Source organism: Pristis pectinata, chromosome 28, assembly GCF_009764475.1.
Source record: "Pristis pectinata isolate sPriPec2 chromosome 28, sPriPec2.1.pri, whole genome shotgun sequence".
Classification (NCBI taxonomy): domain Eukaryota; kingdom Metazoa; phylum Chordata; class Chondrichthyes; order Rhinopristiformes; family Pristidae; genus Pristis; species Pristis pectinata.
Genome location: NC_067432.1, coordinates 28,398,426 through 28,421,853, shown reverse-complemented (window position 1 = coordinate 28,421,853; position 23,428 = coordinate 28,398,426). Strand labels below are relative to the sequence as shown.

The following is a 23,428-nucleotide window of genomic DNA, read 5'->3' as shown; positions in this document are numbered from 1 at the left end:
AAATGCTGGTGGTGCTCTAAGTGGAAAATACCCAATTAAGGTTTCTGTTTGGCTCATTGATACACCATGCTGCATTTGACAGTCAAAGCTTCCTCCTGCCTTTCCTCATCTAACTTTTCTCTTTTGAATTCCGTTGAGGAGCTCCACTGATGTCTGGGCTAAGCAGGACCCCCCCCCCCCCTCCCCCAGTCAAAGTAGATTAGATCATGGCTCAACTCACTGGTAGATTGGTGGGGTTTTTAACAATCCAGGAGCTGCATTATTTGTTCTTTTGTTATGTAGAAGTCCATCAGCCATAGAAATGTCTATTTAGAAATGTAACTGCTGGCAAAGGTCTTGATTGTGGAACATCAGCAGTTTACCTTCTAAAGAAGGATGTTGTCTTTCCACAGAGCTGTTCTCCCCTTTCACCTGACCAAGATGTAGGTTTTAGGGAAGCTCCCACATCCTGGTTGCAGAGCGTTATAATGGATTAAGATGGGCTAATAAAGAATTTCCAAATAAAACTTAGATCAAGAGTTGAATTTCCATTTAGATATTAACCATTCAACTGTCTGGAGTCCTCTGCTGTCTTGGGCAAAATGAAGAAATAGCTGTATGGTAAATCTGAGGCTTAACTTGTTCTCTTCAGCAATACCCTGTGTGGATTCCCCTTTCTTCTGTTTCATTCCAATCTTACCCCATTAGGACATTGTGCAGCATCACATTCTTTGGATTTTGTAGATCTTGTTACAGAGTTAGTAGTTATGTATACTGGATGTGCAAATTAGTTTGAGGCAATCATTTATTAATATCCAGCATTACAATGTGAACAGCTAGAGAACCAATGTAGGCGTGCAACTCTTCCCTGGTTGTTTCTGTAGTGAATTATAAAACCTGTTTCTGTGCTATAAAGTCATCATTTAACTCATCAACATATCCTTTTATATTTTCTCCTTTATGCATCTAGCTTTCCCTTAAATACATCTTATGAATCATCTCACTACTTTCTCCAGTAGCTAGTTCTCCATTCCATCCACTGAATAAATACGGTTCTCTTAAATTCCATTTGGATTTGTTAGTGACTATCTTTACATTTTGGCCTTCAGTTCTGGTCTTGTGGAAACATCTTCACTCCATCTCATCTGTTAAAATTCATGAATAATTTAAAAGATCATCCTCCCCTTCATCTCTTTCCTAGGAAAAAGAGCCACAATATTTTCAATCATTCTTGATAGGTATAACCTTTCACTTATAGATTATTCTGAGAAATCCTTTTTGCTTCTGTGCTAGTGCTAATGTATTTTGTTTCTTGAAATCCACTATTAGTTAGTTGCCTTCAAGAGCATAACAACAGAATTGATGCTTGAGTGGAGCAGGAAAGCAAGCCGATGTGAATAAAGGTCTCTCATTTTTCTAGCTGTTGATCTCATCCTCCTGTGTAACTGAACAGAAGGAAAGAAGTTCTATTCTTAATTTGTGAATTTGATATTAAACCATGTTACACGATAATCTGTATTTTGTAAATAACTTTCATGTATTAATGGTACATATACTGTAATGGATAATTATTTTGAAAGGCTATTGTTTGATGAATTATATTGAATTAACCATAGAATTTTTTTTAAACTCCATTACTTACTCTGAACTCAGAGGCCCAGATACGATTTCTGAAAGCAAAATTAAGAGTAATGCAGGAGGAACTGGATAGACTAGCTCATGAATACAACAAGAAGGTAAGGGTCAAATATATGGTCACCCAGAGCATATAAGTATTTATTATTAAATGGATTGCTATTACATATTTTCTCAATGCAATAATCAAATACCAATAATATCAATGTCAATGTTTAGTGCACAATGCATAGATGATTTTAAGGGAAGTAGCTGATTTGTCAATTAAGAATGAACAACCTATTTCATGATATGGTGAGGAGTGGTTTGGTTTGGGAAGATTGTTGTCATGTGGGCAGGGAATCCCACTCTAAAACCGCCAAATAAACCTAATGGATCAAACCCTAAATTATGGTTGTGAGACTTTGAATTGGGTAGGAGGTGCGAGGAACCAGAGGGTGATGAAGTGCACTGAAGGAGTATAAATCAAGGGAGAGGAATTATGGAGGATCCTTCTCAGACTTGTTGACTCAAAGAATTACTCACCATTTCTCCATGTTGACATGCAAGCCATGATCCTCAGCAACAAACTTGCCACAGACCAAATCCCAGTGCAGACTAGGGTTATGCAACGCTGCAGCATCGTACCAACCCACTCCTCAATCTATCTTTCTATAATACTGTTGTACCTCACCTCTAACAAGTTCCCTGCTGGAGTGGAATTGATCTCCACAAGTGGGAAACTGTTCATCTTTTGTCATCTCCGCTCCAGAACTAAGATTGCACCAACTTTAGTCAGAGTAATAATATGCAGAAGACAATCGTGCACACTTAGAGGCCAAGCTCCAAGCTACATTTGATTTCTTTACTGAAGTATACTTCACTGAAGCATCACATTAAACATTCAGGTGCCAAGATCATTTATTTATCTGAAACTGCTGCAGAATATTGAGCCTGACAATCAGCATCCATGATGAGACCCTTGTTGATGTGGATCACTTCCCATATTTTAGGATCCACCTCCCGGGCGGGGGCAGACATTGACGATGCCAGGACTCCCTATGGCTGCCTGTGGAAAAGTGATCATCGATCATGCCCAGCACTAAGCTCATGGTGTAACAAGCAGCAGTGATCCTTGTCCTCCAGTGCACAGAAGAGACATGGGTACCTTGTACTGTGGGCCTCAAAGCACTGGTGTCATCAATGCTGCCTCTAAATCTCCTCCAGATTGATTAATAAGATAGATAAACCTCTGCCTTGAATGTACTCAGCAACTGAGCCTCTATAGCCTCTAAGGTAGAGAATTCCAAAGTTTCATTACCAGCTGGGTAAAGAAGTTTCTTCCCATCTCTATACTGAATAGCTGACCCTTTATGATGATCCTGGGTTCTAGACACCACAGCCAGAGGAAACGTCAACACAGTCTGAATTCTACGTTTCAATAAGATTACCCCTTATTTTACTTAACTCTAGAAAATATAGGCCCAGTTTGTTTAATCTGCCACTCCAGGAATGATTCTGGTGAACCTTTGTTGCACTCCCTCTGTCACAGGCACCTCCTTTGTTGCAAGTGTATCCTTCCCTAGGCAGGGAGAGCAGCCCTGTACACACTATTCCAGGTGCAGTCTCACCAAGGCTCTATGTAGTTGCATCAGAACATCTCTACTTTTGCACTGAAATCATATTGCATTAATGGCCAACATGCCTTTTACCTTCCAGCTGCTTGCTAAACCTGCATGTTACTTCCAGGGTTACAAGGACACCCAGGTCTCCCTGAACCTCGACACCTTTCAATCTCTCACCATTTTAAAAAGTGCTCTGCCATTTTATCTTTTTACCAAGGTGGATAACCTTCCATTTTTCTACATTATGTTCCATCTGCTATGCCGTTGCCCATACACCTTCCTATTTATATGCCCTGGAGGCTCTCTGCACCTTGTTCACAGCCCAAACTGCTACCTAGATTCATATCTTCAGCATATTCCTTCCTATAACGTCAACTAACTGGTCGATCTTTCTTTTCTCCTTCCATCCTTTCTTAAATAATGGGGTTATATTTTCAGCCTTTCAGTTGGTGAGAACTGTTCTAGAATCCATGGAATTTTGGAAGATGACATATAGTGCATCTACTGTCTCCCTAGCCACCTTCATCAAAAACCATGGTTATAGGTTATCAGGTCTGAAGGGCTTAATGTCTTTTAGTCACCTCTCCTCCAATACCAGTTTTTTTTTAATATATAGCTATAGCTATATTTTTTTTGAATTTATTTACTATCACTACCATTTCTTTATTCTGCTGTATAACTTCCCCGACCCATTCTGTCAGGAACCCATAGTAACTTAAAGCTTTTTTTAAAATCCTTTTTACTTATCTACTTTACTTTTCCTTATCAATGTCTTGTTCCTTCTTTACTTAATTCTAATTTTATCTGAATCCTTGGGCTTTCTGTTTTGTTATTTGGCAATATGATGTCTTTTCCTTTGATCTAACAATCTTCAGCCTCTCTTGATAGTCGCATAGAAAACAACAGGGCAATAATTACCAGAGGTACAGTGCATACAAGCTACTTTACCAGTTCATATTTTCTTCCCTTGGAGAGTTATATATTAGTTGTAAACTCTTTCTTAATCATTTTACAGTTAGCCGTTGGTTGTTATATTTTTAACATTGATCCTAATCTACCATAGATGCCTCGCATCTCATGCCTTGGTAATTTGCTTTATTTTCATTTTGAACTAAATAACTTCCAATCTTTATGTTGTGGCGACTCACCGCACCGGCATCTAACTGGCTCCCAACATCACGAACATTGTCGGAGGCCCCGATCCAAGATGGCGCGGGGCCCTCCTTCTTCTCCATCGTTGGGCTAGGAAAGCTCGCGCGCAGGAAGGTCAGGTGACCCATGTATGACGTCAGCGCGGGAACTGTAGTGCAGGAAGCTTTCGGCTATCAAAGGCGCACCGCACCCCTGTCGTTCATTCGACTTCTGACGTCAAACAATCGACTCTGTGTCTTCATTTCATCGTGTGTAGCTAGTCACTACGTTGGTGACCCTGACGGACCCAAACATTTTTGGACCCACGATGTCTGCACAACAAGAGGTACAGGCAGTAGCCCTCAAACTGCCCACCTTCTGGACCCTCAGGCCTCGTGTCTGGTTTGACCAGGCTGAGGCCCAGTTCCAGATTCGCCAGATCACCAGGGTCGACACTAAGTACCACTACGTGGTGAGCACCCTCAACCAAGACACCGCAGCCCAGGTCAAGGATTTCATACAGGCGCCCCTGGAGGAGGAGAAGTACAAGTTCAAGACCCTCCTCCTTGAGACTTTCAGACTTTCCCGACGCGAACAGGCCTCCCACCTCCTCCACCTCGATGGGTTGGGTGACAGACCCCCCCTCTGTGCTCATGAACGAGATGTTGGCCCTGGCAGATGGCCACAAACCCTGCCTGATATTTGAGCAGCCTTTATGGAACAGTTACTCGACAACATCCACCTGCTCCTGGCGGATGCCGATTTCAGCGACCCCCTGAAGGTGGCTGCCCGGGCGGATGTCCTTTGGCGGGCGAAAAAGGAGAGCGGGGCGTCTGTCAAGCGCATTGCCATGCCACGTACCCAGCGGCCCAGCAGGCCAGACCCGGCAATCGAACGCACCCCACCCGCCACCAGGTCTGAAACACCAACCAACCAATGGTGTTTCTACCACCAGCAGTGGAGCGCGGATGTCCGCAGGTGCCGGCCACCATGCAGGTTTCCAGGAAATGCCAGAGCCAGCCACCGCTGATGGCTGCGGTGGCTGGCCACCCAAATAGCCTCTTGCATGTGTGGGGCAGGCGTTCCGGCCGTCATTTCCTGGTGGATACCGGAGCCAAAGTCAGCGTCATGCCTCCCAACAGCCACGAGACTTGCAACTGCACACCAGGACCCGTCCTCAGAGCCGCCAATGGCAGCGCCATCCGGACCTTTGGCACCCGTCTGGTGCACCTCCAGTTTGGCACCTGCAACTTTACTTGGAAATTCACCCTGGCCGCTGTTTCGCAACCACTCCTCGGGGCAGACTTCCTTTGCGCCAACAGTCTGCTGGTTGACCTGCGGGGTAAGCGTTTGGTACATGCCAGGACCTTCCAAACGTTCTCGTTGGGTGAGGCCAAGCTACCGGCCCCACACCTCGACTCCGTCACCATGTCGACCAACGAGTTCGCCAGGGTCCTGGCAGAGTTCCCGTCTGTACTAACGCCCCAGTTCTCCACCACCTTGCCTAAGCACGGCATCCAGCATCATATCCCCATCCAGGGCCCACCCCTCCACGCCCGCGCCCGGCGGCTACCCCCGGACAAGCTCCGCCTCGCGAAAGAGGAATTTAGAAGGATGGAGGAGTTGGGGATCATCCGCAGGTCGGACAGCCCATGGGCCTCTCTGCTACACATGGTCCCCAACGCAGCTGGAGGCTGGCGACCCTGCAGCGATTACCGACGCCTGAATGACATTACTACCCCGGACCGGTACCCCGTGCCGCATATTCAGGACTTCGCTGCCAACCTGCATGGGCGGTCCATTTTTTCCAGGGTTGACCTCGTCTGCGGCTATCACCAGATCCCTGTGCATCCGGACAACATTCCAAAGACGGCACTGATCACACCTTTCGGCCTCTTTGAATTTGTCCGGATGCCCTTTGGTCTCAAGAACGCTGCTCAGTCCTTCCAACGACTGATGGACGTGGTCGGGTGCGACCTTGACTTCGTCTTCATATACCTTGACGACATCTTGATCGCCAGCAGCAGCCGCCAGGAACATTTCATGCACCTCTGCCAACTCTTTTCTCGCCTGAGGGATTTCGGCCTGACCGTCAACCCAGCCAAATGCCAGTTCAGGCTTGAGACAATCGATTTCCTGGGCCATCGGATCGACAAACACGGCACCTCACCCCTGCCTGCAAAGGTCGATGCCATCCGCCACTTTGCCAGACCCACCTCCATCAAGGACCTGCAGGAATTCCTCAGTATGGTAAACTTTTATCACCGGTTCGTACCATCCGCGGCCTGCATCATGTGCCCGTTGTTTGCTCTCCTGTCGGGCGGAAGCAAGGACATTGGTTGGCTGGAGGAGGCTCACACCGCGTTCGTCAAAACCAAGCAGGCCTTGGCGGATGCGGTCATGTTGGTGCGTCCTCGTACGGATGTCCCAGCTGTCCTCATGGTCAACGCCTCCAGCACAGCAGTCAGAGGCGTTCTAGAGCAGCTTATCGAAGGGCGTTGGCAACTGCTAGTGTTTTTCAGCAGACACCTTCAACCACCAGAACTCAAATATAGCGCCTTCGACCGCAAGCTGTTGGTGTTGTACCTGCCCATCAGACACTTCTGATACTTCTTGGAGGGCAGGCCGTTTACAGCTTTCACCGACCACAAGCCGTTGACCTTCACTTTCAACAAGGTCTCAGATCCCTGGTCAGCACGGCAGCAGCGGCACTTGTCATACATCTCAGAGTACACCACTGACGTCCGCCATCTGTCCGGGAAAGAGAACGTGGTCGCGGATGCACTGTCATGGCCCACCATCTAAGTTTTGTCCTGGGGTGGATTTTGGCGCCTTGGCGGAGGCACAGCGAATGGACATGGAGATGCCCAGCAATCGCACTGCAGTCTCGGGCCTGCAACTGCAAGACCTACTGGTAGGCCCCAGGGAGCACACCCTGCTCTGCGATATCTCCACAGGTAGACCTCATCCCAGCGGCCTGGCGTCGACAGGTGTTTGATTCCATCCACGGCCTGGCACACCCATTCATCCATCCGGACAGTAGTCCGGATGGTGTCCGACAAGTTCGTCTGGCATGGCCTGCGTAAACAGGTTTCCGAATGGGCCTGGTCCTGCACTCACTGCCAAACCTCGAAAGTACAGCAGCATGTCAAGGCCCCCCTGCAGGATTTTCAACCTACCCACTGGAGGTTCAACCATATCCATGTCGACCTGGTCTGCCCCCTCCCAGTCTCCCAAGGAGCGCGGTACCTCCTCACGATTGTCGACCGTTTTACCCGCTGGCCTGAAGCCATTCCCCTCGCAGACACCTCCACCCAGTCCTGCACACGGGCCCTTTTGTCAACTTGGGTGTCCTGTTTTGGTGTCCCGGCACATATCACCTCAGACAGAGGAGCTCTGGCCTGTGGTCTGCCGTCGCCAACTTGTGGGGTTCCCGGATCCACCTCACCACCACCTATCATCGCAATCCAATGGGCTGGTGGAGAGGTTCCATCGACACCTGAAGTCGGCACTCATGGCCCGCCTTAAGGGACCCAACTGGGTGGACGAAGTCCCCGGGTCCTGCTGGGGATACGTACCGCGCCAAAGGAGGACCTGCATGCCTCGTCCGCAGAGATGGTGTACGGAACGCCCTTAGTCGTCCCGGGCGAGTTCCTACCAGCACCAGGGGGCCAGAGGAAGAACCTGCTGTGATGCTCGACCGGCTGCGCGAGTGGCTTAGAAACCTGGCCCCATTACCCACCTTGTGACATGGACAGGCCCCGGCACGTATGCCGATTTCCCTCCGAGACCGTAAGTTTGTCTTTGTCAGGAGGGGCACGCACCGAACACCACTGCAGCGGCTGTACGAAGGGCCATTCCGGGTTGTCAAGAACAATGGGTCTACATTCGTGCTGGACATTGGGGGGCGCGAGGAGGTTTTTACAATTGACTGGCTGAAGCCAGCTCATTTAGACTTGGACCAACCCGTAGTGGTCCAGCAACCGCGACGCAGGGGCAGGCCACCCAAGTCATAGTTTATTTAATTCTGGTGTTTGCAACGGTATCGCCGGTTCTTGGGGGGTGGGGGGGTTATGTGGCGACTCACCGCACCGGCATCAAACTGGCTCCCGACATCACGAACATTGTCGGAGGCCCCGATCCAAGATGGCGCGGGGCCCTCCTTCTTCTCCATCGTTGGGCTAGGAAAGCTCGCGCGCAGGAAGGTCAGGTGACCCGTGTATGACGTCAGCGCGGGAACTGTAGTGCGGGAAGCTTTTGGCTATCAAAGGCGCACTGCACCCCTGTCGTTCATTCGACTTCTGACTTCAAACAATCGACTCTATCTTCATTTCATCGTGTGTAGCTAGCCGCTACAATGTAAGATTTTGTCATATCATGATTACTGTTCCCTAAAGACCCCAGATCATCAATATTCTTCTTACACTTACCCTTTCTCCTTACAAATTAGCAGATCTAAAATAGTTTGTTCCCTTGTATGTTCCTCAACATACTGATTATAAAAGAAAAACATCTCTACTACACTCATAAATTGATTGTCCACAGTATTTCTGCTGCCTTGGTTGCCAAGTTTATATGTGAATTGAAGTCCCTCATGAAAGTTGTATTACATTTATGTATATCTCCAGCCTTCTGATTTGTACATTGCCATTACTATTTGGGGAATTGTATACACCTTCCTCCAATGTTTTCTGCCCTCTGGTATTTCTACCCAAGCTGATTCTACTTCTTGATTTTCTGACCTAAAATCCTTCTTCTCAATTGGCTTTATCCCATTCCTTAATATCAGGGCAGACACACCTCTTTTTCCATTCTATCTCTTCTTAGAGTTAAGTAACCTGAAATATTTACCTTCCAACCTTAGTCACCACATTTGCACACATTGCAACCCCATTTTGGTAATGACTATTAGATCATATCTATTTTCTACTATTTGTGCCATTAATTCACCAGCTGTGTCATCAATGCTAATTGTGTCATCAATGCTACGTGCATTCAGATAAAGACCCTTCAATTTTGTCCTTGTACCTTTTTTTCCCTGCTCGGACTCTGATTGGAGGTACCCTCTTATGTTTGTATGCACTGTACCTTCCTGACAGATACTGTTTATCATTACCCTCTGCTATCCCCCTGGTCCTTTCTCTTTAACCATCTAGATTTCCCCACACCAGAATCTCTAGTGGTCCCAGCCTGATTCAAGTGAAGCCTATTCCAATGGGACAGCTTCCTTTTTCACCTGTATTGGTTCCAGTTCCCTATGAATTGAAACCCATTTCTGCCACACAGATCTTTCAGCTATGCGTTCAGTTCTCCAATCTAATTCACCTTAAACCAATTTGCTTGTAACGATCCAGAGATGTTCACCTTTCTAGTTCTCTTTGAAAACTGGTTAGTGGGAATCCTGTGGCAACAATGAAGATTGAGAGAAAATGAAATGATACTTGAGAGACTTTGAATTAGGTTTGGCTGCTAGGTGCCAGAATGTGAAGAAGTGCTGATCCTCAATGAAATCACTGGAAGTCAGCTGGCAATAGGTAATGTAGGTACGTTTTACTCGGCTGATGTAGGGACTCTTCAAAGATTGTTGTCAGATTTGCAAACATTGCATATTTGCTGAACAGAATGAAATGTCTGTATAATCTTCCAGGGATTTTTCTCTTTAAGCAATAGAACATTATTGTTTCATGGCTTCTCATTAACTTATTGAGGACTACATTAGCCTTCGCTTTATAGAACACAGAACAGCAGAGGAATGGGCTCTTCAGCCCACGACGTCTGTGCCGAACACGATGCCAAATTAAACTAACCCCTTCTGCCTGCATGTGATCCATATCCCTCCATTCCCTGCATATTCATGTGCCTATCTGAAAGCCTCTTAAATGCCACTATCGTATCTGCCTCCACCACCACCCCTGGCAGCGCGCTCCAGGTACCTACCACTCTCTGTGTAAAAAAAATGAAAAATCTTACCCTGCACATCTCCCTTAAACTTCCCCCTTCTCACCTTAAAGCTATTCCCTATAGTATTTGGCCTTTCTACTCAGGGGAGACAGTCGGAATCTTTTTCCCAATCGATGCCTCTCCTAATTTTATAAACTTCTGTCAGGCCTCCCCTCAGCCTCCGAATCTTCAGAGAAAACAATCCAAGTTTGTCCAACCTCCCCCTATGACTAATACCTTCTAATTCAGGCAACATCCTGGTAAACCTCTTCTGCACTGTCTCAGAGCATCCACCTCCTTCCTGTAATGTGATCAGAACCGCACACAGTGCTCCAAATGTGGCCTAACCAAAGTTTTATACAGCTGCAACATGACTTCCTGACTCTTTTACACTCGGTACCCTGACCGATGAAGGCAATCATGCCGTACACTTTCTTTACCACTCTTTGTGTTGCCACTTTCAACTATGGACTTTTGGACCACAAGATCCCTCTATACATCAATGATGTTAAGAGTTCTGTCATTAACTGTATACTTTCCCCTTACATTTGACCTCCCAAAGTGCAAACCACCCCACGCTTGACCAGATTAAACTCCATCAGCCATTTCTCCACCCATATCTGTAACTTATCTACTGTATACCCTGACAACCTTCTTCACTGTCTGCAATTCCACCAATTTTCGTGTCATCAGCAAACTTACTAACCAACTCATCTACCTTTTGGTCCAGGTCATTTATATATATCACAGCACTGTGATAGAGGTCCCAGCACTGATCCCTGCGGAACACCACCGGTCACAGACCTCCAGCCAGAAAAACACCTTCCCACCACTACCCTCTGTCTTCTATGGGCAAGCCAATTCTGAATCCAAACCACCAGGTCACTGTGGCTCCCATGCATCTTAATCTTCTGGATCAGCCTACCATGAGGGACCTTGTCAAATGCCTTACTAAGATCCATGTAGACATTCATTGCCCTATCCTCATCAATCACCTTTGTCACCTTCTCAGAATAATTAGTTTTTAACAGCAGTAAATAAAAAAATTAACTTCATATGCAATCCTTATTATTCCACACATCTCAATAAACATGGAGTTATGATTTTAATGAGTAGCTTCACTGTGAAAACATCTTTGACACTATGTATTGCAGTATGTTTCTTTTGAAAGCTTCTTGAGGCAAAGTCTCTCCTCACAAGAAGAAAGCATGAGAAGTTGAAAATACTGATATAGATCTAGAATTAAGCATGAACATTTGCTATACATGCAATTAAAATAGATTAAATTGGGTAAGTGTCAGAATGGCAGATTATGACATACTCAGAAAGTGATCATGATCAGCATCTGTCTAACTGTGTTACATCTATCTCAGTTAAATTTCAACCAAGCTCTTTGTAGAAGTTTTCTTTAATTTCATATTTTGTTTGTTATTAAAGGCTTTGCTAAGAGTGCCATTTTGACCTCAACCACAAAGTTGCAATATAATGATATTACACACGTTGAGAATTCTGAAGATATCCCACATCTGGTAGATGCTATCTGGATGAAGACCAATTCTTTACACATTTGCCCAACTGACAATTTTATTTTTAACAGAGCATATATCAGTTTCAGTGGAATGGTTTATCTTGTTGAAAATATCTTGTCCCTACTCAGTGCTTAAATTCTTCCTCAGATCAATTTCAGAAAAGTTGCAAACTATGGTTTTAACAAAAATAAATGTCTCCAACCTCCTGCATCATTGGTCTACTTTTCAAGTTACTTGATAATCAATCATAATTTCAACTTTTGATCGGCCACAGCCATGACAATCATGCCCAGAATTAGTCAACACTTGCATCTGCAGAAATCCAGAACTTGCTGGCATTTACAAGGGGAAATGGCTGAAGTTGTTGCAAAGGTGCCAGAATTTCACCACAAAAAATGCCTATATTCATGCTGTAGGCTGCAACTTATGATTCTTAAAAGAATTAGTTTCATCCAACACAAACATGATATTTAACATTTGATCAGAACTCTAAAGAAAGACCATCGATATGAAATGTTAACTCTACTCCTCCCTTCAGAGAAGCTGCCTGACTTGCCGAGTATTTCCAGAACTTTCTGTTTTTAATTACTGAACTTAATGATGAATGTGGGTTGAGTGACCTTTTCAGTTGATAGATTTTGGATGGAGTTATCTATCTGATTATTTTCACAGTCTCTGCCTTTACTTCATAGGATGATGAAAATAACACATTGACGAGTCGTGTAAAGGAGGTAGAGGAAGAACGCAACAGATTACAGAAGACGACAAGCATCCAGCAGTCTCAGATTGAGAAATATAAAAGCTTGGCCGATGAGGCACAAAGGAAAAGTGATGGTTTGCAACAACAAGTATTTTCTTTGCAAAAGGTATATCTTACATTATGATGTCTAAGTAAACGCATACCTAATCCATTTATATTGTGGCATTTCTACTAAAATCGTAAATAAATTTCACCACTCCTGAGCATCCGCTGTCTACATAAGGCAGCAATTGACCGGCTTCCAAGACCCCAATGATTTGCTCATATTGGCCCTGGTGCGAAAATTGGACACTGTGCAAATGTGTAAGGCTACATGATATGTAATAGAAGAACACAGTCAACTTGGCAAACTAAATTGGGCATATAAATTGCACACTGTATTGTACTGTCTTTTCAGACTTTCCAAGTTGTTGGTTCATATGCAAAAATGTGATGGTTATTTTCCTGAGATTTGTAGACACTCCTCATGATATTTTCCAACAGTTTATTTGAATAACTTCATATGCCATCCTTATTATTCACACATCTCTTAATAAACATGGAGTTATGATTTTAATGAGTAGCATCACTGTGAAAACATCTTTGACACTATGTATTGCAGTATGTTTCTTTTGAAAGCTTCTTGAGGCAAAGTCTCTCCTCACAAGTAGAAAGCATGAGAAGTTGAAAATACTGATATAGATCTAGAATTAAGCATAAACATTTGCTATACATGCAATTAAAATAGATTAAGTTGAGTAAGTGTCAGAATGGCAGATTATGACATACTCAGAAAGTGATCATGATCAGCATCTGTCCAACTATGTTACATCTATCTCACAGTTAAATTTCAACCAAGCTCTTTGTAGAAGTTTTCTTTAATTTCATATTTTGTTTGTTATTAAAGGCTTTGCTAAGAGTGCCATTTTTACCTCAACCACAAAGTTTCAATATATTGATATCACACACATTGAGAATTCTGAAAATATCCCACATCTGGTAGATGTTATCTGGATGAAGACCTGTTTCTATATCACAGGTTCCCAGAACTCCCTGGATTTTTGTTTCTTCTCAGCTCTGATGAAGGTTTGGACCTGAAATGTTAACTGTTTCTCTTTCTGCAGATTTTGCCTGGCCTGCTGAGTATTTCCAGCATTGTACTTTTATTTTAAAGTAGGAAACTTCCATGGCTGTAAAAGATCTATTAAAGTAGAATTATGCACCTATTTGTGTTTAGACAATAAAGACAAGCTTGTATCTTTGGAAGTCAAAAAAACCAGCAGATGTTGGAAATCTGAAATAAAAATAGAAAATACTGGAAAAACTCATCAGGTTGGGCAGCATCTGCAGAAGGAGAAACAGTCAATGGTTTGGGTCTGTGAAACATTGACTCTTTCCCTTTCCACAGATGCTTTCTGACCTGCTGATTCTTTTCAAACATTTTCTCTCTTGTGTTGCATCTTTGGATAGCAGTTTTCTGTGGGAAAACTTGAAGCTTTAGACAAAGGATGGTAAATACTTAAAAAAAAGATGTGGCAAATTGTTTTTCTTTCAGAATATTGTGAGCCTTTGGAATTCTCTTCCTAAACTCAGAGTCTTTGAATATTTTAAAGCAGAAAGTAGAGAGATTGTTGATAAGTAAAGGGCTGAAAGGTTGCAGGGGATAGGTTGGAATGCAGAGGTGAGGTTCCAATCAGAGTAGCCACATGATCCTGTTGAATGGTTGAATAGGACTGAGAGACTGTGTGGTATACTCCTGCTCCTAATATATATATTAGTATGTATTTAGGAGCTTTTATAATGCAGTGTTGTTCTTTGTTCAACTGATTTGTATGATCATTATTTGAAATTTCAAAGAAATAGAAGTTTTAATGTTATATGGATGCGGACTACATTACACATGCTCATGGAATGTTTCCAAGGTTTCCCTTCTGATCTAATGATGCTTTTGAAGCATTGATACCAGCAGACTTCTGATTGCTCTTCATGTAAATAAGAATACAGACTGAGTTTAGTCCTTTCCTGTTCTTATCCAGTATACATGTGTAAATGTTCAATAAAGGCACTGGATACTGTCAGGAACAACAAGCCCTCTCAGATATTTCCATTCCCTGCCCAGAGGCACTGAGACCAGTGATGGTCCCCATTTGTTTCTACAGCTGACAGCACCTTACTGAGTATGAATGAGGAATCAAACCTGGAACCTTCAGGTCTATAGGCATTAGTGCTCTCATTGAGGGTTATTTATTTAGATACAATGCAATCAATACTTTTTCAATCAAAGAAAATGAAGTGTTCATAATCTAAAATTGTTTTGGAACTTATGAGAAAGATTGGATGCAAATAGTTACTAAACCACCCATAGGCAGTAAAATATAATGCTAGATCAGGAATATTACTTGATGCTGCCATCTGATGGTTAGGAATGGAAAGTTTACCATCTATTTAAGGTTTTCTGTATTTTTCCCACAGTTATAAAAAGATGGTTTGGCATTTACTTTCGTTACATAGAGCATAATGAGAAGGGTTTCCACTGAAATTTGAAACAGTAATCATATATTTTGCTGAGTTTAAAACTATGCGCGTCACTGGCAAAGTTGGCATTTATTGCCTACGAAGTAGAGATGCTAGGCTGCCTTCTGGAAATGTGGTTTGCAACTGAGGGGATTGCCAGACCACCACAAAAGCAGTGAAGGCAGAATCATGTTGGTGTGGAATTTGTGTGACATACAGGCCAGATTGGGTATGAGAGGGCACCATGAAGAAGCAGTAGGGCATGCAAAACCAAAAAAGGGACACTGGAACTAAGGGAATGCACAAATGTGATTAGTTGACCTTTATGTGGCATGATTTCATTTTTAATTTTACTTTGCAAAAATTAAAAGACAGCAGAAAACATTCATTCCATTATGTCCATGTGGATGCAGTAATGATTGGTGATGGAGGGGAACTGTTGACAGCTAAGGTACTGAGATTTCAGTTACTGTTATCACACAAAGGTGAGTTGTTCGTGGACAGCCTAGGCAGTTAAGAATTGTTTAGGACTTGTCCTCAACCCTTGCTGCTGATAAAGGCCATCATGTTATGGTGAGCTAGTCGGGTAATATGTGGGAGAACAGTACAGATCTTGAAACATGCTCTAATGAGTACTGCAGTGATGCTGCTGAGCAGTGTGGGCAGTGGAAGCATTGTGCTGATGGTCTGCTGTTTCAGATTTGCTCTGGTAACATGGCTTTTATTGTATGCATCCTACACACACCTGTTGAGCACAAGAATGTCTACTTGCGTTATCGTTGTTCTCCAGCAGACAATCTTTTGTGCTATTAATCCTCAAAGGTGTCATGACCAGTGTAACCTGTATGATTTCAGTGCCTATAGTCACACTGAAGCTGGAAAATGAGGGAGATGGATTCTCCATCAGCTGCAGTATGGTGCATTGGTGACATGCAACACCACAAAGCAGTGAACTGTATCCTGCCCCATATAAGACTGAGCAAAGAACTATATTATTAGGCATAAGGTAACTATTTTGTAATTGCTGTACTTCATCACTCACTGGTACATTGTACTAAACACATACACTACTCAGTAACAAATGGCATGAAGCATAGATGGGTGAACACATTGTGAGCCACAGATCCAGGTCTGGAATTCCTAATGCTGTAGGAAACAAGATAACAATAGGCAAACCTTCATTCCCAGCAATGCAATGGCTGCTTGCTGATCTCTGGCAAGAGACCATGAAGTGTAGTGACCTCTGAATGGTGAGCCTTCATGCCCTTCTATAAGCAAAAATGGATACCAAACAGTAAAATATTATGAGCATCTTTGGATCCAATCTGGAAGGAGCCAGACACAAGCACTCAAAGCTAACCAAGCCAAAGGCACCAATAAACTTATCATACACTATCAAGACCAAGATGGACCAGCTGATGACATGGAACTTGATCCATCTCTGCCCTACACCAGAGTTTGAAGGAAAACAAAATCTCAATGGCAATACCAAAAGCAACATCAATACCAGCAGCAGTAAATGAAATGTCTGCAGCGACAGGATAATTAAAACTCATTACCAAAACAAAATACCAACTCACCATGGTGCAAGAATGAAGATCCTGGCAGAATTGCTTCTAAACAAAGTGGAACGATATGACATACTTTTGAGAGCCCTTCCATTCCGTCTTCCTCCTTCAGCACTAGTGTTTGGTTTGCTCACATGTGCTGTACTTCAAGGAGATTGATAGTAATACAAGTGTGTGGGAACAACTGGCTTTTGGGTAAACCTTGGTGTGTCCACCAAAGGTCTAGTAGAACTGATTTGTGCAGAAGCTCTGAAGTCCACCACGACTTCTTTCAGTGATTGTTACACCCTTAAGACCTGCAACTTGAGACAATTATTAAGACAGTTGTGGATGTGTACAAACAGCTTGAAGAGATCAACAAATTTCCACCTATTTAATATTGGATGATCCTTTTTAAGTAGTGCTCTGGAAGGAAGTGTTCCTGCTGTTGAAAACAATTACTGCCACACATCACTGTTGGCTGGACTTTTGAGCTCTCTCTTGTACGCTGCTTTACATCATAATCTGCAAACTTTCTTTACACATGTGAATGCACTTAAGTCCTCACCAATATAGTCTCCAGTGTGGTTTGCCCCTACAAATATGTGTGCCAACAGGTGACGTTTTGAAGTTCTAAAAGCACTTGCAGTGCTCTTTAAAAAAAAGAGCAACCAAACAATGCCTTTAATTCCTCATCAATTGTTTTTTGTAAACAACATTCAAACTGAAGTACATGGATATGAATTTGAGATTGTAATATTGAATTAATTTTTGACAGAGCAATGTTATACTTTCATCCAATTGCAAAGACTATACAACTTGTATAGGTTTTTGGATATGCAGTATGTAAAGAAATCACATACATTTTGTACAACACCGTTCACCCCATTAGTGTCTCAAATGCTTGCACCGCCAATGAAAATATATAAACATTATGTACACATATTTAAAAAAAACTACTGTAAGAATGGTAGCGGTGAGCATAACCTGGTCTAGTGGAAGGGTTTGAATTCTCAAAAAATGGTGTCTTTCTAAATTTGGTTAAATTCACCCCTAGCAAGTTGCTCATTTGAGATTTTGGGTCATTTAATGATAAGTATTTACCACTGTTAAATCCATATATGAAAGGGCAGCATTATCAAATAGCCAAAAATCAACATGTCTACCTTTCTTGCACTGGATAATGTCACCATAAAAATGAGTCAGTAAATAGGTTCAGTGACCTGTTTTTGAGAATATATAATATATATGCAGAACTTGAGCATTTTTTGTGTGAAAGTGGTCTATTATAAATATTTATTACAACATAAATAAATGTTTTCTAATAGTTTGACATAAGTGAACATTCAGTAACTTTTCTTCTCTATATAATTGTCAACCTAGGAATTAGACAGTCAGAAAAGAGCCCAGAAGCAATTTGCTACAAACCACAGTGCCACAGAGGTTCGCCTGAACAGGGCATTAGAAGAAACTGAAAAATACAAAGCTGAACTTAATAAACTGAAGCAGAGTAATAAGGTAAGCTACAGAGAAAATGCCAATCCCACACTCAGCCATGCTTGAAGACAGTAGAGGTTAGAGAAGAGTCACTAAAGCAGTGACTTTCAACCCAAGCTTCCTGTGTGGGCCCCATTAGGAGCAAGAGATCAATGCAATTTTTTGATTGATTTTGAAACTTAGGTGGTCCCTCAGGGTTGAGGATGACTCGTTGCATTCCAGGTCTGTGTTTCCTGAGGTGACTGAAGAGGTTGATGTGAGAATAAGAAACAAAAAGAGGAAAAGGGATATTTGGCACTTTGTGCCTGCTCTGCCATTCATTAAGATCACGACTGATCTTCTATTTCAGTGCCACTTTCCTGCAATGGCCCTCGATATCTAAAAATCCATCAATCCTGTTCTTAAATGAGTTCAGTGATTGATCCTGCACAGCCCTCAAATACAGAGTTACACAAGATCACCACCCTTTGAGTTAAGGAATCTCTCTTCATTTCAGTGCTAAATGGCCAACTTCTTATTTTAACACTGTGAGCCCTGGTTCCAGATGCCACAGCCAAGGGAAACATCATCACTGCATCTACTCTGTCAAGTTCTGTTACAATTTTGTACTTTACAGTGAAATCACCCCTCAACCTTCGAACTTTTAGAGTATAGACCCAGTCTGATTAACCTCTCAAATCTGCCATCCCAGGAATCAACCTGATGAACCTCTGCTAGATTCCCTCTATTGCAACTATGTCCTTCCTTGGGTCAGGAGACTAGACCTGCACACAAGGTTTTAGATTCAGCCTTAACAGGGTTGTATATAACTGGAGCAAGACATAAAAGTAAAAGCCAACATACCACTTGCCTTCTTGGTATCATATTGAAAAGACAGGTCTTTGAAACTTTAACTCTGCTCCTCTTTCCACAGATGCTACTTGACTTGCTGGGTGTTTCCAGCACTTGGTATTTTTATTTCAGGTTTTCAGCATCTGCATTCATTAAATTTTCATTTACTTGTTGTACCTGCATGTTGACTTTGCTTCATTGCCATCTGGATTTATATCATCACCAAGTTTAGAAATGTTACATTTGACCCCTGCATCAGAAACATTAGGGGTCCCAAGCACCAATCTGTGGCACCCCACTTGTCCCAGCCTCCCAATTCAATGACCCTATTTCTACTCTGTTTTCTGTCTGTTATCCAGTCCTCAATTCACTTGTGTATCCTTCACCCCAATACTGTGCACTCTGTGATTTGTTATTTTGTTATTCTCGGTTATTTTGTTTAATAACCTCTTTCATGGCACCTTATGAAAGCCTTCTGAAATTCCAATTACATCACATGAACTAGCCCCCTCCCATTTCTATTCTGATAACCGCCTCCTCAAAAAAAATCCCAATGGATTTGTGAAACATGATTTTCCTTTCATAAGTCCATGTCAGCTCTGCCCAATCAGAGCATTTTTCGTGCGCTGTTACTACTTTCAACATTTTCTGTGCTGTTGATAATTAGACTGTGGTTCTCTTTTTTTCTCCCTTCTTTCTGAAATAGTGGGGTTACATTTACCACCTTCCTCTCTGTGGACTTTTGGAAGCCCACAACCAGTGCACCCACAGTAGCCGTAGACACTACCTTTTCTCTGGTACTAATTATTTACTAATGCTAATTTCTTTGAGGTTCTCGTTCACACAAGACCTATGATTCTCCATTTCCTGGAGATTTTCTATATCTTCTATGAAGTCCACCACAATATTTCTTTAATTTCTCTGCCATTTCTTTATTCTCCAAAGTAATTACTCCTGCCTCAGTCTATAAGGGAACCACATTAACTTTAAATAATATTTTTCTTTTTACATAACTATATAAAATTTCACAAACTGATTTTATATTTCTCACTGGAATTTTCTATTTTCTATTTCCTTTCCTCAGACTATGTCACAGGTGGGGCAGGAGGAGCTCAATGGGGCACTGGAGGTAGTGCACTTCATCTCCTGATTTCACTGGATTTCCCTGTGCTCCCAATGAAGAGTCTTGCATTCTTTTAGTTTTTAAACTTAATTTACAGTTGGAAATGCAGATTTTAGAAAAAATTAAGTTCTATTTTAGAGAGTTCCTAAGAAATATTAAGCTGGTTTGAAGTTTAGCTTGGTGGTCAGAAGCGCATGGTAACTACTGGATTAAGTTCTACACATGTTGTAACCATTTATACATTATGGTGACAATGAAATGACAAGACTTAACAGGATAGAGAAGATCAGTGCTAAAAGTTAAAAGATATTAATCATTAATCAAGTTAATAGTATTCCATAGCTCTGGGTCCCTCTACTTTTCCCTACATTGCTTAGCAGCATACAGATCCTATTCCTGGTGATCAGCAAGAAAATCAAAGGGATTGATTTCCTCATTCCTTAAGAGTGCTCTTGGCTCCTTCCAACAACTAGTTTCATTGCAACTAATTGTGAACAATGGGACTTTGGGATAACTTACCCAACTACCAGTAATTATACATTCAGAATGTATTCTAATGATTTCATAGAATCGTAGAGAATCATAAAAATCATGTAGCACAGAAACGAGCCCTTTCAGCCCACCTCATCCATGCCGATTGTGATGCCTAAATTCATTAATCCCATTTGCTTGCATTAGGTCCATATCCCTCTATGGTTTTCCTAAGTACCTGTCCAAATGTCCTAATTGTACCTGCCTCCACCACCTCCTCTGGCAGCTTGCTCCGTGTACCCTCCACCCTCTGTGTGGAAAAACTCACTCCTCACATTTCCTTTAAATTTCTCCCCCTCACCTTAAACCTGTGCCCTTTGGTTCAAGTCTCCCCTGCCCAAGCTGGTGACCATTTTAATATGTCAAGGCATCATATAGAGTTGTACAGCATAGTAATGGGGCGTTCAGCCCACCATGTCCATGTGACCTTTTAGCCCATCTACACTAGTCCCATTTGCCTGCATTAAGACTGTATCGTTCTAATGCCTTGCTTTGTTAAGTGCCTATCTCAAACATGTAGTGACAGCGCTCAACCACTGTGTGCGAACAAAACATTCCCCTCAAATTCTCTTTGAAAATCCTGCCTCTCACGTTAGAAAGACAAGGGAAAGGCCAAAATTATTGTTCAGAGATTCCTGCTCGTACCAAATTCAAAAGGATCAAGAGATGGACAGTCGTCATTGCAGTCCAGATGGAGTTGTTTAGGATTCTCTAAGATTTCCCAGTTTTAAAATGTTTCAAAGGACAGTAAAACTCTGATAATCGCAGATCCCGATAGTTGAGCATCTGGTTCACCTAGTTCCGTTTCCTATGCTTCCCTTACACTCACCGGCGCCCCGTTTCCTGCACTTCCTTTAAACTCACCAGGGCCCCTTCAGCTCCACTCCCTTTAAATTCGACAGGCCGCAGTTCCTGTGCTCCCTCTTAATTCACCGTGGCCTGTTTCTTGCACTCCCTTTAAACTTAACTGGTTCACTGGAAAATATATTATGTTGTGTAATTTCTAACAAAAAGTATTATAAGTGTTTTGGTGCATTTAATAGGAGTAAAATCCAATAATCCAGAAAATCTGTCCGTCATCTTCCCTGATGAGGGAAAGACCTTATCATTCCTTAAGAGTGCTCTTGGCTTCTTCCAACAATGAGTTCCATTGCAACTGTGAACAATGGGATTTTGGGATAACTTACCCAACTACCAATAATTATACATTCAGAATATATTCTAATGATTTTATAGAGTTGTAGAGAATCATAAAAATCATATAGCACAGAAATGGACCCTTTTGGCCCACCTCGTCCATGCTGACTGTAATACCCATCTACTTTAATCCCATTTACCTGCATTAGGTCTATATCCCTCAATGCCTTTCCTTTCCATGTACCTGTTCAAATGCCTTTTAAACATTGTAATTGTACCTGCCCCCATCACCTCCTCTGGCAGCTCGTTCCACATAACCACCACCCTCAGTGTGGAAAAACGTACCCCTCAGATCTCCTTTAAATTTCTCCCCTCTCACCTTAAACCTGTGCCCTTTAGTTCTAGACTCCACTGGCTTTGGGGGGGGGGGGGGGGGAGGGGGGGAGAAGATTCTGACTGCCCTATCTTGTAATTAGGATAATTATAATTTTATTAACTATAAGATCACCCTCCCCTCCACCCCCAACATTCCAGTGAGAATAAACCCAGCCTATACAATCTCTCTGTATAACAACCGCCCTCCATTCCAGGCAACATCCTGATGGCTCTTAAATCATCCTGTGGTGATTGTATCTGACTTCACCACCTCCTCTGGCAGTGCATTCCAGACGTCAACCACTGTGTGTGTGTAAAAAAAAACATCCCCCCCAAATTCCTTTTCAAACTCCTTCCCTTCACCTGAGGAAAACAAGGTAAAGATCAAATTATTGTTGAGATTGCCCATACCAAATTCAAAAAGATCAAGAGATGTTCAGTCATCACTGCGGTCCAGATAGAGAATCCCAATCAACTCCAAGATTTCCCAGTTTTAAAACGTTTCAAAGGACAGTAAAACTCTGATATCCGCTATCACATTGTTCACAAATCCTGATAGTTGAGCATCTGGTTCACCTAGTTCCGTTTCCCATGCTCCCTTTACACTCACCGGCGCCCCGTTTCCTGCACTTCCTTTAAACTCACCAGGGCCCCTTTAACTCCACTCCCTTTAAATTCAACAGGCCGCAGTTCCTGTGCTCCCTCTTAATTCACCAAGGTCTGTTTCTTGCACTCCCTTTAAACTCAGCTGGTTTACTGGAAAATTTATTATCTTGCATAACATCTAACAAAAAGTATTAAAATTGTGTTGGTGCATTAATAGGAATAATATCCAATAATCCAGAAATTCTGCCCATCTGGCACCACCAAAGTCCCAAGGGTGCCAGATTATTAGAGGTTTACTGTATAGAGAAAATATACATAACAAACCTGCTATTTGATAATTCCACAGAACATTTTCCCTTTAAAACAATCTGAATTTGACAAATATCAGCGTAACTTCACTCACCCATCAATTGTTTCTGTCAAGGGTTGACACTTGTGCTACAATTTGAGGTGACGTTCTTGCCCAGTAGCAACGTAAAATGTATAACAAAGCTGTAGCTGGGCTCAACTCCAGTTAAGTGTGTGTGGAACAATTGTCCAAAAGTGAAGAAAACACACTAGCTGAACATTTTTGCCAAGAGCCTGTGCTTATATTTGTGACTGGAATATATATCAGATACTCCTTTCAACCTATACTCTAGAAATGCTATCTTCTGCTTAAAGGTCATTGACCTGAAATTTTAGGTCTGTTTCTATCTCCATGAATGATA

At 42.6% G+C, this 23,428-nt stretch overlaps 1 protein-coding gene across 2 annotated transcripts in view; it reads left to right on the top strand.

Annotated features, from left to right (window-relative positions):
• Positions 1-23,428, top strand: part of tex9 (testis expressed 9) — a 58,276-nt gene that overhangs the window by 33,531 nt on the left and 1,317 nt on the right. For both annotated transcript variants that reach the window (XM_052040559.1, XM_052040558.1), the window contains exons 8-10: positions 1,633-1,715; positions 12,511-12,684; positions 18,002-18,136. In XM_052040559.1, the coding sequence (XP_051896519.1) occupies positions 1,633-1,715; positions 12,511-12,684; positions 18,002-18,136 (392 nt within the window). The remainder of the gene's footprint in view (positions 1-1,632; positions 1,716-12,510; positions 12,685-18,001; positions 18,137-23,428) is intronic.